The sequence below is a fragment of the Curcuma longa genome, chromosome 5 (assembly GCF_044706935.1).
Source record: "Curcuma longa cultivar G26 ecotype Majalengka, Jawa Barat chromosome 5, ITB_CL_G26_1.1, whole genome shotgun sequence".
Classification (NCBI taxonomy): Eukaryota; Viridiplantae; Streptophyta; class Magnoliopsida; order Zingiberales; family Zingiberaceae; genus Curcuma; species Curcuma longa.
Window position 1 is genome coordinate 6,432,147 of NC_133865.1, and position 14,889 is coordinate 6,447,035.

At 37.2% G+C, this 14,889-nt stretch overlaps 3 protein-coding genes across 6 annotated transcripts; all 3 read left to right on the forward strand.

Annotated features, from left to right (window-relative positions):
• The first annotated feature begins 349 nt into the window (after positions 1–349).
• Positions 350–3,693, forward strand: LOC141830198 (uncharacterized protein At4g38062). The gene has a single exon (XM_074717682.1). The coding sequence runs from the start codon at positions 350–352 to the stop codon at positions 3,254–3,256; it is 2,907 nt and encodes a 968-aa protein (XP_074573783.1). The 3' UTR covers positions 3,257–3,693.
• Positions 3,694–4,496: 803 nt separating this feature from the next.
• On the forward strand, positions 4,497–9,630 carry LOC141829313 (pentatricopeptide repeat-containing protein At1g26460, mitochondrial). The gene is made up of 7 exons (XM_074716758.1): positions 4,497–5,148; positions 7,181–7,397; positions 7,591–8,070; positions 8,513–8,719; positions 8,828–8,965; positions 9,047–9,235; positions 9,323–9,630. The coding sequence occupies exons 1-6, from the start codon at positions 4,532–4,534 to the stop codon at positions 9,230–9,232; spliced, it is 1,845 nt and encodes a 614-aa protein (XP_074572859.1). The 5' UTR covers positions 4,497–4,531; the 3' UTR covers positions 9,233–9,235; positions 9,323–9,630.
• A 636-nt stretch (positions 9,631–10,266) lies between these two features.
• LOC141828889 (phosphoserine phosphatase, chloroplastic-like) lies at positions 10,267–14,754 on the forward strand. 4 transcript variants are annotated; one of them, XM_074716279.1, is made up of 9 exons: positions 10,267–10,526; positions 11,012–11,115; positions 11,206–11,248; positions 11,337–11,469; positions 11,563–11,670; positions 12,311–12,404; positions 13,282–13,431; positions 13,505–13,558; positions 14,451–14,754. In XM_074716279.1, the coding sequence occupies exons 2-9, from the start codon at positions 11,026–11,028 to the stop codon at positions 14,577–14,579; spliced, it is 801 nt and encodes a 266-aa protein (XP_074572380.1). In that variant the 5' UTR covers positions 10,267–10,526; positions 11,012–11,025; the 3' UTR covers positions 14,580–14,754. The 4 variants fall into 4 exon arrangements, with proteins under 4 accessions (XP_074572380.1, XP_074572377.1, XP_074572378.1 ...); XM_074716276.1 differs by having other exon boundaries at positions 11,012–11,248; XM_074716277.1 differs by having other exon boundaries at positions 10,267–10,377; positions 11,012–11,248.
• The last annotated feature ends 135 nt before the right edge of the window (positions 14,755–14,889 follow it).

Sequence of the window (14,889 nt, forward strand, 5' to 3'; positions counted from 1 at the left end):
GTGGAATGAATTTTGTTTTTTTTTATCATCTGGTTAATCACTTTGGTCTTCTACTTAGTTTTTCTGGCAGTTTGTTTAATTGCTCTTTTCTCATTTTTAATGGGCATTTCAATTGGTCTACAACCTTGTTATGGGTGCTAAGCTCTGTATATATGTTGATTAGCAACCATTCTATATTCTGATTTGTTAGTCCCAGGATTGTGAGTTGTTTTGCCCTTGATCTAATTGCTAAATTATAAGAAAATGTTTCCTTAAATATCTGTGATGTTTTTGTTCTCTCTATTGGATTCTTGTTGTGATAAAAAATTCTTTTATACATCAGGGAATTAGCAGCATAGTTGTCCTAGAGATGGAAGAAGTGTGTAGAGAGTTGGATGATTTGAGGTCTGAAATGAAGACTCTCAAAGAAGATTACCAGGAAAAGCTTGAACTGTATGGGAGTTTGAGGCAAGCTCATGAAGTGCAATTTGCTCGACTTCAAGAAGCAAAGCTGCAGATTGAGAAGCAATCTAAGGAGATTGATGAAAAGATTGAGGAGCTATCCTTGTCAAAAGAATTGTACGAAGATCTTCAGTCACGATTCACGGAGAAAGAGGCTGCACTTAAGCATTCAAATCTTGTAAACGAGAATCTGAAGACCACTATTAAGATGAAGTTGATGGATTTGGAAGCAAGGAACAGTGAGCTTGCTCTGGCTTTGGATGAAGCAAACACAAAACTGGAAGAACAAGAGAGGACGATATGCTCCTATAGATCAGAGATTGATGGGCTCAAGGGTCTTGCAACATCTCAAAAGAAGTGTGATGATGCAAAGCTCAGGACTCAAGCTCCTAAAGAAGTAAGGAGAGTAGAAGAAATGCTGGCTAAATTAGAGGAGGATAAATTTGATGTTGAAAACAAGCTTAAGTGGAAGACTGAACAATTTAGTCATCTTGAAGAAGCACACGAGAAGCTTCAAACAGAGTTTAGGGTCTCAAAGAAAGGGTGGGAGTCAGAAAGATCAACTTTAGTAAATGGGATCCAAACTTTGCAAACAAACCTGGATTCTCAAGCAGTAGTTATTGATGAACTGCATTCGAAATTGAAGATGTGCAACCAAGCATTGGCCCACGAGGAGAGCCGAAGGAAGTTCCTTGAAATTCAGATTTCTGAATCAAAAGCACGATACGACAACATGTTGTTTGACTATGAAGAAGCTAGATCTACAATAGAGTCTTTGACAGCAAAACAAGATGAAGAGATTGCTTCCTTGAGGATATCTTTGACAAGTAAGACTGCAGTCATTAAGGAGATGGAATTCAGGAGAACTCAACTAGAACATGAAAATCAGGAGCTGCAGGCATCTGTTAGAGAATACCAAGATTCTCAAATAAATGAAATTGATACTACTGCACTGAAGCTTCTCAAGAAAAAATTTAAAGCTTTGGAGCATACCCACAAGGGTTGCTCTGAGAAGCTGAAAGACAGGGAAACTGAATGGAGAACCCAGATGCTAAAGCTAGAAAAAGATTTGGATGATTGCTTTAATCAGTTAATTTTCAAAGATAAGGAGCTGTTGAACCTGGTTTCTGAACTAGAAACCTGTCAGACTTCCTTAATGCTACAGAAATTAGATAACGAAGAGATATCGACAGTGCTTACTATAGTTGAATCAAAATTTTATGAGTCTTGCTCGGCTATTGAACACCTGAAACTTGAGATGGCACAGCATAGTGTAAATGCTAGAGAAACAAATGAGGGTCTGACCTACCAATTAGAGAGAAAGAATGCTGATCTTATCCAGGTCCAGGCTGAAGCGCAGGTTGCGACTCTGGCAGAACATGATAGAATTGAATCATTTCAGATAAGGGACGATCACCTAGAGAATGTTGTGAAGAAATATAGTATCCTGGAGAAAGAGCTTGATACATGCAAAGAGATGCTTGAAGAGTCATATAATAATATTGATAGCATAAAAGAACAGGCTTCTAACACAGAATCTTCTATCCGAGATGACCTTAAAAGAGCCTTAGATGAGCTGGGTAGAGCAAATTGTGCTGTTAATGAAAAAACAACTGAGCTGACTAAGATGAAGTTTGAACTGCAGCAAAAAAATCTGGCTATCAATAGGATGGAGGAAGACAAGTTTGATTATGAAGCTGCACTGAATACTTATAGAGGTGACTTCATGGTGATTAGAAACAGATTGGATGTCGCAGTTGCTGACAAGATGATAGCGGAAAAGGAACTCAAGCAAGTGAGAGAAGATGTTCTGAAATTGAAAATAGAGAAAGACCAGATAATAGAAGAGCTTCAGCAAAATGTATGTTCACTCAAAGAAGATAATCTGAGGAAAGAGTTTGAAATGTTGATTCTGTTTACACAACAAGTTGAGAAATTATCTGAAAAAGAGAATCTTTTTGAACTTGCAAAGGGCATGAACATGAGACTTGGAGAAACTCAAAAGGCACTCAGTATGATAGAAGAGAAGTTCATAGTGAAAAAGATGACGGATTTGATGGATCTGGAGCAAGAAAGAGCCAAGTTTATGTGTGTTGTGAAAGATTGCGAGAAGTTTATTGATAGTCTTCAGCACCATTTTCTTTTACTTGAGGAAGATTTCTGCTGTTTTCTTGATGCTACCAGTTGTCAACTTGAGGAGAAGCAAGTTCAGATCCAAAAGCTTTCAGATGATCTGGAGTTAATCACCAGATCTTTTGTACTGAAAGAGCAAGAGTGTCACTTGAAGACCCTATTGTTTGCTGAACAGGAAGAGGAAATCACTACTCTGCAGTCGAACTTGAATGCTGAAGAACTAGTGTCCTTGGAGTTAAGAAATTGCATAAAACAATTAAGAGAAAATCTATCAACGCAAGGTGTGGAATATGAGAAGCAGTGTGCGAAATTACTGAACGAGCTGCAGCAGTCAGAGATTGAGAAAGGAAACTTGGTGGATCAATTAGGAAAACTCAAGAACAATATAGAGATCTTTCATGATGCAAATGGAAAGCTCTCCTTAGAAAAGAATGAGTTGATCCAAGAAATCTCAGAGGTCAGTGACATGTTAGTCATGATCTCTCATGCTGACGAAAGATTGACAAGGAACTGGGAGAGCATCATGCTGAAAGCTACATACGAGAATACTGTCAAAGAATCTGATAGGATGTATCTGCTCAACTCTGGCTTAATGGAAGACAATATTCATATTGCTCTTGTAAAGAAAAATGAGTTACAAGAGCCGGGCAAACGATCACCATTAAAGGAGCAGAACCGCTAGTTCTCCAAAGAACCAAAAGGGGTATTCACAAAAACAACAGGAAGGAGCAAAGAGGAAGTGAGAACTACACTACACATGCTCCATACCACGGGCAATTTATTAATCTTGATCAAGTGTGACAAATTTCCTGCATGTTCTTTTGTGTAAGCAAATGGAAATTAGTTAATTAGATTGAAATTCCTTTCAATCTATTACTGGAGTCTGATAATGAATGTTTCAAGCATGATATTACTGGCCTAATGGATGAAGCCACCACACTTTTGATGCAGCTGGATGCTCACCTTCACGCAAGTTGTTGTCTTTCTATTATGTGCTGAACTTGTTCACTAATTAGAGAAACCATCTTTCTATGATTGTGTTTGTTATCTCATTTGTATTGTCTACTTTGGGCTCAAGTCTTCGTGATTTTATTTTTGGATTTTATCCAAAAGGTCTTATATCAATATAGATATTTCCATTTTATAACTCCAGGATTCTATTGGGCCTGTTTAATCCGATGAAATTCATATATATTTTTAAAATAGTATGAGGTATGACATTTTAGAACTCCAAAATCTTTTCTATATATTTCCGTTGGGACTCCTTCTCACCCCTTTTAATAGTGGTATTCCATTGAGATACCATTATTAAATTTGAAATATGAGGTATGATATTGCCTACTTTGAATTTATGTTCTTAGTGACCAACTACAGTTTCCCAATTTACCTTTTCACAAATGGTTGTGGGATTGATCGTGTGGGGCTGCTAAGGTGGTGGATTTCACCTTTTTGTAAAAGAAGAATTTATGTTCTTATGATTTTATTTTTAGACTTTATTCAAAAGATCACATATTAATATAAAAATCTTTATCTTATATTTTCAAAATTTTTTATGTATTTTTAATGTGAGACTTTAATTGTATTATAATATTATAGTCATAATTAAATTTTAATTATTTTTGAAACCATTTTAATGAATTTTTTATATTAAATTAAATTTTAATTTTAATAATAATTTAATTTTGTATAAGAGTCGAAGGGGTTAGGGGTTAAAGGTTTTTTAAAATATAAAAGGTCGAAACAGTTAATTAATAAAACAGAACCATTTTTGGGGTAAAACATAATTAAAAATGTATTTTTAGAGTATTTCCCCTTAAATACATGTATATATGTGCATTAAACCGGACATAGTTATTGTCTGGTCCGAGTTAACTAACTCAACTTCTCGATCTCAGTGAAGTAACTACCAAGCGGCTCAAAAACCCTAACCCTTGCCGAACCCTCTGTCCCCAAGCCAATGGCGGCGGCGATCCTCCACCGCTCCCGTGGGCTCCTCGCCAAGTCCCTGCCCCAGGCCACCGCCCCCGTCGTCCGCGTCATCTCCACCTTCCCCTCCCTCTTCCAGGTGCCCCAGCCGCAGGAGGCGCCGACTCCCGACACCACCGCCCCCCTGCCCCCCAACCCCTCCACCGGGAGTCCCTTCTACCAGGAGAATTGGCGCAGCCCAAACACCAGCGTCGGAATCGGACCCCTCGGAGGTCAGGCACTCGTCCCACTGGGGTCCGCTGACTACGCTCGGATGATGGATTACTCCGAGACTGTCGACCTCTCCAAGTTGATGGATGATTTCGCTGACTGTATGACATCGCAGAGCTGGTCCGATATCAAGCAGCGGTTTGAGTTCTGGATCCGCTTACTGGATGCCAGCGGGAAGCCCAATAAGCCCGACGTCCATCTCTTCAATCACTATCTCAGGGCTAATCTGATGATGGGGGCGTCGGCGGGTGAGCTCTTGGATTTGGTTGCTCAAATGCAGGATTACCAAATTGCACCAAACGCTGCGTCGTATAACTTGGTTCTCAAGGCTATGTTTCAAGCGCGGGAGAATGAGGCTGCACAGAAGTTGGTGGACCGGTAAGGATATGGCATTCTTTTTGTCTTTTGAAACAATTTGCATTGAGCTTCGTTGCATCACCAACCATTTTTATCGGCAGTTCATGATGCTTTATGAACTGTGGTAACTAATGTTAGTAGGTTTTCAAGGAAGCTTTTAACTCTTTCAATACTAATTGTTATGAACATCAAGGACCGAACACCACAGGCAATGCTAACTAGCCTAATTGGAATAGAGGTGAAAAATGCTAAATATCCTTGATTTGTTAGAGAAGAGAAACAATATCTTCTTAGAAGATGGAGAGGACACCTATAACAAGGAAGGAGGGAGAACTCCATGGGTGTGCTTGCATTAGTCCTCCAATCACTTGAAAGAAAATTGACATCTCTAATCATCAACTCACCGTCTCTAGTTGTAGATGAGTTAAACATGTGTTCTTTATCGTTCCATGTTACTCATCTTTTCTCATGATAATGACAAGTCTCTGAGCAAGGATTAGCCCATGGTTGGTTTGATGCCGTTTTATGAACACCATGATCTAACACACATTGAAATGGAGGAGAGTCAAATACTATATATTTCGTGTTTCATTCATTTTTGTGAATTGAAGTAGCCTGACAATATATTTTGTTTGAGATAAGAGAGTCAAAGACACTCAGCAGAATGTGAAAGTAGTCTGATGCCATGGAAGTAGTATGTATGACCAAGATCTCAAATGAATGCATTGACCCCTTTGGGTGTCTTTGGATGTTATCAAGATATCATCTACATAAATGTGAATGCATGTCACGGTTGAAGCATACCTATAGGAAATAGGTATCTGTCTTGGATCCTTGCACAATCAGACAAACTCCTAGAGCTCTTCTATATCAGAATGTAGGTATGACTCAAAGTCCTCTTTTCTTTCCTTTTCCCTCTTCCCCTCGGTTCTTGCATTTCTGCATCAAATAGCCATAAGTTACAAATTGTTTGCTGTGAATCTGGAATATACTGCATATTAGTTGTGGAATTCACAGTCTTAATGAAATCTTCCACAGTCTCCTTTCTAACCTTCCTTCCTGAAGTCCATATCAAACACTTGGATTCTCAATCTCACAATGGATTGAGCAGATCGTTCATGATCTTAGACAAACAATTATTTCTTTACACCGTTTCTTTATATGTACCACTCTTTTTGTCCTGTATAATGGGAATATAAGGATCAGAATTTGATGATGTTGTTAGGTTTACATTTAGGTTCACTAGCTTCTTTGTTTTACTAATATTACAAGGATCTTTATTGTTGTGTTCTTGATTTATTAAACCTTGACATGTGGGGATTATGCTTGGAATAGTATAAGTGCTATTCACATTTTCTTGCCTAGATGTTGTGGAACCTGAGCTACAATGTTGCCTTTGATGAACCAACTAGTGTTTGATGAGATGAAATTACAAGATGAGTTGCTATTTCTTTAATGTGAATAATTTTGCCACGCTAGATGGAAAGAATTGTCTACACACTAAAAAATAACTAGTTTTTGAGTTGAATCCCTCAATGAAATGCTACATGCATATATCATGTGTACTTATATTAACTGTGGAATTTTGGGGGAAACTTGAACCATATGCACCAGTCAATCGGATAACAGAAAAAATATTAAAAAGTACACTTTATTTTACTACAATCATAGTGATCTTTCTTGTCATTTCCTGATTGATTGTGAATTGCTTTTGGCATCATTTCTGAAATACTACTCTTCTCTTCTATTAGTTTAATTTCCTATATTTATATCATATGACTTCTTATATACATACTTCTGAATTGTATGACACCATATCTTGGCTCACATGAAAACTGATGTGTATACATAGATGAGGATTGATGTTATGGTTGAAGATAATATTGGCAAACTGCTATGCATAGCATGAGTTCTGAGCTGCATAGTTAAAATTAGTAATAATGTGGCTTATAAGATTGTACAGAATTCCTTTTTTCCTCAGAATGGAAAGTAATTAATGCCTCTCTGTGCTTCTTTATAAATAAAACTATGATTTTTTATTGATTGGCTTCAGGATGCTACAGACAGGCACTATGCCAGATGATGAATCATACAATTTGGTAATTGGCCTTTTGATTCTAACAAATCAGATAGATTCTGCATTGAAGTATATGGATTTATCTATAAAGTCTGGTTATACGATAACATTAGATGTCTTTATGGATTGTGTACGGAGTTGTGTTAGAGCTGGGAAGCTGGACACCCTAGCATCCATTATTGAGAAATGCAAGGTACTCAGTCAATCTTTGTGCAGTCAAAAGCTATTTCTAATGTATAATACACTGTGGCATATGTCTCCATTACCTGCAATGGGTTTCTGTTTATTGCTATCTCGATACCGTTGTTATATTAACTTTGTTTTCTTGTAATTTTAGCTTTATGTGGTTTGTTTTGATTTGGTTTTTCTGATTGGTGTTCTTTCAGACAGCAGACCAAACCAAAGCCTTATGCCCTAGCTGGCATTTGTGTAACCATATTGCAGATGTAGCTTTGCAAGCAGATCATAGCAAATTGGCATATTACGCCTTGGGGTTTCTGGCCCGATGGATTGCTCGTGGTGAGAATACTAGTCCAGCAGTTCTTCTTTCTGCAGAGGAAGGTTTAGCCATCTCAGCATTAGCCACCGCAGGAAGAAAATTTGACTCTACACTTTTAGATGCTGCTTGGTTAATTCTGCGACATTCATTGCGTAAAAAGAAGGCCCCGAGTCCTGAAGCATATATTGCAAAGATATATGCACACGCATCATTAGGACAGCTGCAACGTGCTTTTTCTACTCTCAATGAATTTGAAACTGTGTATGGAAATTCTGAAGACACTGATCAGGAGCTATTTTCTCCTTTTTCATCTTTATACCCATTGGTGGTTGCTTGCTGCAAGAATGGCTTCTCTACATTGGATTCGGTATGGAAGCAGAAGTGCTTATTAGTGGCATTTACTTCTTAATTATATATATGCATTCAGTGGTGGCTCTGGTGTTTTTCCTTTTGTGCCAAGTGTACATTTGGGAATTTAGGGAACTGAATCTTGACATATAAGTTTTTTGTAAGTTGAATCAGGTGGCAATTATCTCAAGTTTTATGGTAACCCTCATTGAAGGCAAGTTATAAACCAGTAGAATATTCATTTTTTAGGGAGCAACAACACAACCAATAATGCAATATCATATTCTTTCTATTCTCTTGATAATTTTCTTTTCTAATGTGTCAATGGGCATCTACAGGCTATTAATGTTAGATCATTTTGGATATTTTAACCTCTCCCAACTTGTCTCTGTATCATCTGTGGGTGTAAATTACTATTGTGAATTTCCAATATTCTTATTCATGTGAATTATTTATTACAGGTGTATATTCAGCTGGAGAATTTGAGTCAAGCAGATCCCCCTTTCAAGTCTGTTGCTGCTCTGAACTGTGTGATACTGGGTTGTGCCAACATATGGGATCTTGATCGAGCATATGAAACTTTTGGAGCCATCAGTGACAAGATTGGATTGACTCCCAACATACATTCTTATAATGCTTTACTGTCTGCTTTTGGAAAGCTCAAAAAGGTTTCACTGGCATAGTCTGTGGCTCATTTATCAGTATTTACTTTCATAACACTATGATGATCATGTTACACTTCTCTCTGTGATAAATTCAAGCATAATTGATGGCAGACTGATGAAGCTTGCGAAGTCTTTAAGCATTTGGTGAGCTTGCACGTGAAACCAAATGCAATGACATACTCATTGCTTGCCGATGCTCACCTAGTCAATCGGGATCCAAAAGCTGCTCTCTCAGTCATCGATGAGATGGTATGGCCCCTTAGTGAACCCACTGATCAATGTTCATTCCCATTTCAACCTGTTAAAAAAATTGAAATTCTGTACTTCCAGATCGAGGCAGGTTTTACTCCTTCAAAGGAATCGCTAAAGAAGCTACGAAGACGCTGCTCTCGGGAATTAGATTTCGATAGTGATGAAAAGGTACAATCTCTCGCCCAAACATTTAAGTACAGACTTGGGGCAGAGAATCGCAGAGAGATGCTCTATAATCTGCAATACAGCACCAACTATTTGTAGGAGGTATCTTTGCTCAATCTTGACTCATATTTGTTACTCGAGTAGTTAATAGAAACAACTTGTTTAAACTATTTTCTATCCTTCTTTCAGGTTGATGATTTGCATCTGCATCCACAATACCTGAATCGCCGAATATGTAACCTGCACTTCGGTTGGATTCACCGGGCTGCTGGGTCTGTTTATTGGCTGCGAGAAACGGAAGCCGCTGGAGCAGCATGTAAACTTCTTAGTTATAATCTATTTTCACCTGCAGGTGAAAACTCTAGGATCAGTGATCGCTAGGTCCCTTGTTTCCGTTGATTTGATTCTGTTCCAACTTAGTCTGGTATTCATGTCTGAGTCTTCCATTTGCGAGCATATTAAATTTTCTAATAAAGTTGTGATTTGCTGGATGATAACGAAGTCCTTTGTTGATGTCGTTAGATGATTGATGGTTTATTCTTCTAAAAAAATGTTAAATCCCAGTCAGTCTCATGGACTCAATCTTTGGGGGTGACCGGTCCGGTCCTACGAAAATTTTCCACCGACCACCAGGATAAATCGGGAAGCGTATATGGCGGTCTGAAAATTTTTATAAATACGTCAGCTAGCTGGTTTATTCTTCTAATTTATGTTTGGGATAAGTCAGATGGTCAATTAAATTTGACAGATAAATAGTATTCTTTTCTTTATAATATATTTTTTAATCTGTCCAATTTAGTTTTCATATGATAATTCATTAAATAAAACTTTCATATGACATAATTAATGATTTGTAAAATAATAAGTGTTTAGTTTATATTATTTTTTGCTTTATCTCTAAGAAAAAAATTAGATTAGTTGCTGTTTTTTAACAAATTAAAATGTAAAATAAGTAACTTGATAATTTTTAATATCAAAGGGTTTTTTTTGAGTTTTTATAAAATGCTTTTAGCAATTAATAAATAGAATTGATGGTATTGGTTCTATGGTGGATCCGTTGCTTTACTATTTTTAATGCCTGTCATATTATTTAACTTTACTAGCTCCCTTTTGGGAGAAGAAGGTATCGAAATTATTTCGTCGCGTTGCCTCGGCTTCTCTTTCGTCTCCTCCGTCGATCTCCACGGCGATATCCTCCCCCGGCGATTCCTCCTCTGGTTTTGCTCTACCGCTCTCTCCCTCGGGTAAAGATCCATTCGATCCGACTGGTTCTGATTGTCTTTTTTCCATCGGAGTCGTTGTCGCTGCCTGCTGCTGCTGCTGCTTGAATGAACGACGAGATCATCCGGTCTAAATCATTCGGTTTCTGATTTTGGTTTTCGTAAGATAAAAGGTTAGATTTTGAAACAAATGCTTTCGTCCTTAACTTCTGCTTTTAGTGAAGCTATTCGATGCGTGTTCGGTCTAGGTTTCCTGCGAATCCATCTGTAGGATTGACAAATAAGTAGGTAAAGCTTGTCTATCTCGTGAAGTTGGTCGGCTAACTATCGAATTAAAAGAATTTTCTTTTCTGGTGCCTTTTGTTTACTGCTTCAATCATTTTTGTTAAATTGTTTTCTCAGTCTCTGTCTTATCTTGTTCTTCTAGTTGATTCGCTTCGTTTTGTTCTTCTTTTCGGCATTTTCATGCACTCTGAGAGTTAAAGATCACAATTTCCAGCGGTTTTGGATTACTTCCTTTCAGTTAACGTTGATTTCTTATTCATCTTGAGACAATTGTTAGATCTTGTATTCTGGTAAAGTTAGGATGTTTAACACTGCTATTTATTTCTCTGTGTTCACTTTCCTTTTTGCCCTTACATATGCTATTTATCTTTAGACTCAGCTTGCTTGATGGCTGCGTTAATTAGTGCTCGCGTCCACTCAGTTTGTTTGACCTACAAATGCCGTTCGTCTCCTCTTCTTCAAGTCACCTCTTTGAGGGTACCAAAATTATCACCTAAGCATCCTTTAACTTCTAGGAGAGGCTTAAAGTCTTTTTTCATTATGGCTGCATCTCTGCAATCGGAAAAGACCATCTCTACTACACAGTTCGCTAATGCTATACCTTCTGAAGGTTGTTCCCCGAACCTCTTTGACGTTCAGGAGTGGACTATTTTAATATGCTCTTTTAACATATATAAAATTGTCCTGACACCATGCAGAAGTGCTCAAAATCTGGCATAGTGCTGGTGCTGTATGCTTTGATGTGGACAGCACCGTTTGTTTGGATGAGGGTATCGATGAACTTGCTGACTTCTGTGGTGCTGGCAAAGCTGTTGCAGAGTGGACTACAAAGTCATTTCCTTTTCTTTCCCTTCTGTCATAAAGTAGGTTCAAATTCACAATAAATAAAGCTATTTTCTTCGCTTCTTATTTGTGATGATTCAGGGCTATGAGTGGCTCAGTTCCATTTGAGGAAGCTCTTGCTGCTAGACTTTCTTTATTCAACCCTTCATTGAAGCAAGTCCAAGAATTCCTGGAGAAGAGACCACCAAGGTAACTTTGACATTGTTAAAACTTGGCAATAGTAACCAGTTTGATTGAAAACACTCTATGTTAAAAATCAATTCAAGCCTATGTTTTCAATTTGACTTCATCAAAAGTGAAATTGTTAGATTATCTTTTCATATTCCCTAAACTCTTGCTTTTGAGAATTTTCTGTAAATATTTTATTCACTAAAAGTCTACTTGTGAGATTATGAAGACGAACTTTGACTAGGAAACAGATGGTGAACTGTTTCAAGAAATTATATAGGTTTAAAGTGACAGGATGAGAAATCATGTTGCCTCTTTTTTGTTTGCTCAGACAATGTCTGCTAGTTCAGTTAACACTTCTGCATGCATATGCTTTACTCAATCATCAATGCAGCTGTTCCTAGTCAATGTTTATAAATTGAGTTGTTGATCTTGCCCAAGATGCCTTATTTCAGAATGCAACCTGTTAATTATGATCGATTTGACTTGGATTTATTTTTTTTGTTGATTAGTTGTTTGGTTAGACACTTAGGGAAAATGACTGCATAGCTTTATTGATGCATGTATATACAGTTGCAATCATCTATGAATCTTCTACTAATTTTTGTGCTAATGGAAACAATCTGTTAGCCATGTATCAGTCATTTCATTTGATGTGCAGAATTTCACCTGGCATTGCTGAATTGATCAAGAAGCTGATGGACAAAGGCATTGATGTGTATCTTATATCAGGAGGATTCCGTCAAATGATCAATGTACGCTGCTTGACTTGTACTCTTCAAGAACATTGTAACAGACTAGTAGTATAACATGCTTCTTGAAGTTGGTATGGTCATACTTGGCAACAATTTTTTGTATAAAATCTAGAATCCTGTCATTATGCTTGACATGATACTAACCTTTTTCCCATTGATTTTAGTCCTGGGAGCCACATCTAACCAATTAAATATAATTTCAGTTTAAAGGGTAAACTTATTTTTTATCTGATTCAACACAAAAACTTTTCATATTATTTTACATGTTCTTCAATTGTGTCTCTAATTCTCCATTTTCTTCTCTCCTTGTGCAAACTCATTGGCCAAAGTAGGCATCTATAATTGCTATCTGCTTTAAACTGGTGTTTGAGGATTGCTCCAATTATGTGTTTGTAATTGATGATAGAAAATTACTCCAGCTGTCTACTTTTAGCCTTTAGATAGTGATAGAGAATTGCTCCAATGTGGCTGTTATTTCAAATCTTTTCTATATGGAAGGTTGTTTACACCTGCACATGATGTGGCTATTGTGTATTTTTTCTTTGAGTTTCTTATAGTGTTGACTTTGCACCGTAATAGAGTCACAGCATAGGTTAAAACTATGAGATTAGACCATAATGAATACTCAATGCTACTTGTTCAAGGGTGAGCCATCACTCATTCTATCTATCCTTTATCCACACACAAAATTAATTATTTTGGCATGCCATAATATATGGTTTTTCACTTTTCAGTAATTATATTTGCAGTCAAGAAGGTAAAGCTGTGTGTGTGTTATTGTTTCAGTGCTATAATATCTGCATTACAGTCATAAAGTTAATAGTTTCTCATATGCCTTGCCATTTTTCTGAAAACTGCCAAATTTTTTCTTTTGAAGCCTGTAGCATTGCAGCTTGGAATACCTCTTGAGAACATCTTTGCAAATCAATTACTCTTTGGAAATTCTGGTGAGTTTGCTGGATTTGATACTGGAGAGCCTACTTCGAGAAGTGGCGGAAAAGCAACAGCTGTACAACAGATACGAAAGGTCAAAATGGTTACTTCATCTCATCAAACATATTTACACCGAGTATGTCTGAATCCTTGTTTTGTATATGCAGGTGCATGATTACAGGTCATTGGTTATGATTGGAGATGGTGCCACAGATCTTGAGGTATCTCAGTCAATCACATTATAATTATCTTTAAAATTCCTCTTGCTGAGTGGCGAATACAGTTCTTTTTGGTTGGAAGCATACAAGTGTATTTAGGATCTTGAGATACTAATACCATTGAGTAAATGGCCCGGGAATAAAATGACCTAGGATTTTGATTTTAGCAATAATACTTCTCGAATATATGACAAAGGATTTGATTTGTGTAAAGGCTTTCTCTTATTATATGAGTATTTATGTTGTCAATGAATAAAAAGAACTTGAGAGAAATTGAAGCTAAACGAATAGGCATGTATCCAATGGGGTTGGGGTTCAAATGGTTGGAACCATAGCCTAACCATGAGAGTATAATAGACAAATCTCCTGTGAGTTCAGCTTGGGTCGCCATATGTATCTACTTCTCTAACACAATTTCTTACAAATAATTTCACTTAGCACCTCTGGATTCTCATTTATTATCACTTCAAAATGGATGATCCATCATGCAAGAAAGAGAAATAGACTGAATTCTCATGAAAGAAGCATTCCTATGTGTGACCATCTTTAAATCCAGAAGGAATACATGTTCCTTATTCTATTCCACATTCCAGGAACATATATATTACTCGTCTGTTCCATTTTCTGCAAAATATCTATTCTTACTTTATTCGACTATGGAAATGACATATACTACAAATGAACGAAGTTCAGTAAGCATAGGGGCTGATCGAGCAGGGCAGGTTAATCAGGCCAATAATAGAATCCAAATAAAGCATCTATTCTGTTAATGAATCCAGGAACAGAAATTACTAGTGTATTCTTTGTCCATTTCATGAACCCTAGTAGTTCATTCTTTCTATTCTTCACTCCTCAAAATTGTGTTTCAGCTTCTCTTTTTTGTGTTATCCTTAAGGCACGAAGGCCTGGTGGCGCCGACTTATTCATCTGCTATGCCGGTGTTCAGTTGCGAGAAACAGTTGCAGCAAAATCCGATTGGCTCGTCTTCGACTTTGAAGAACTACTAACCCATCTCACAGCATAATCTTTGCTGTGCCACTGTTTTTTTTCCTTTCACATTCTTGTCTGCGAGATGTTTCATTTTATTCGAGTTTTGTTTCTTCCTCATGTCAAAATAATTTGTTGAGTGTAAAATTTTGGGAGATGTCTCCTTCCTCTGTATGCCAATCAAACTGAATGTGTTGGCTTTTCCCACTTCAGTGTGTTGGGAGACCAGATTAGTTTGGAATGCATTTCATTCTTAGTTGAAAGTAAGTCATTTTTTTAATTTGTTGATAATCTAGGTATTTAAACTTTTGCTTGATCAATTTTGAAGATAGATAGTCTTTTCTTTA

Excerpts from the sequence above, each read along its gene's own strand:
- LOC141828889 (XM_074716276.1), top strand. The coding sequence starts at position 11,026 with ATGGCTGCGTTAATTAGTGCTCGCGTCCACTCAGTTTGTTTGACCTAC. Across the intron at positions 11,470-11,562 it reads GTTGCAGAGTGGACTACAAA|GGCTATGAGTGGCTCAGTTC; the intron begins GTCATTTCCTTT and ends GTGATGATTCAG. Across the intron at positions 11,671-12,310 it reads CTGGAGAAGAGACCACCAAG|AATTTCACCTGGCATTGCTG; the intron begins GTAACTTTGACA and ends TTTGATGTGCAG.
- LOC141829313 (XM_074716758.1), top strand. The coding sequence starts at position 4,532 with ATGGCGGCGGCGATCCTCCACCGCTCCCGTGGGCTCCTCGCCAAGTCC. Across the intron at positions 7,398-7,590 it reads CCATTATTGAGAAATGCAAG|ACAGCAGACCAAACCAAAGC; the intron begins GTACTCAGTCAA and ends GTGTTCTTTCAG. Across the intron at positions 8,966-9,046 it reads TCTCAGTCATCGATGAGATG|ATCGAGGCAGGTTTTACTCC; the intron begins GTATGGCCCCTT and ends CTGTACTTCCAG.
- LOC141830198 (XM_074717682.1), top strand. The coding sequence starts at position 350 with ATGGAAGAAGTGTGTAGAGAGTTGGATGATTTGAGGTCTGAAATGAAG.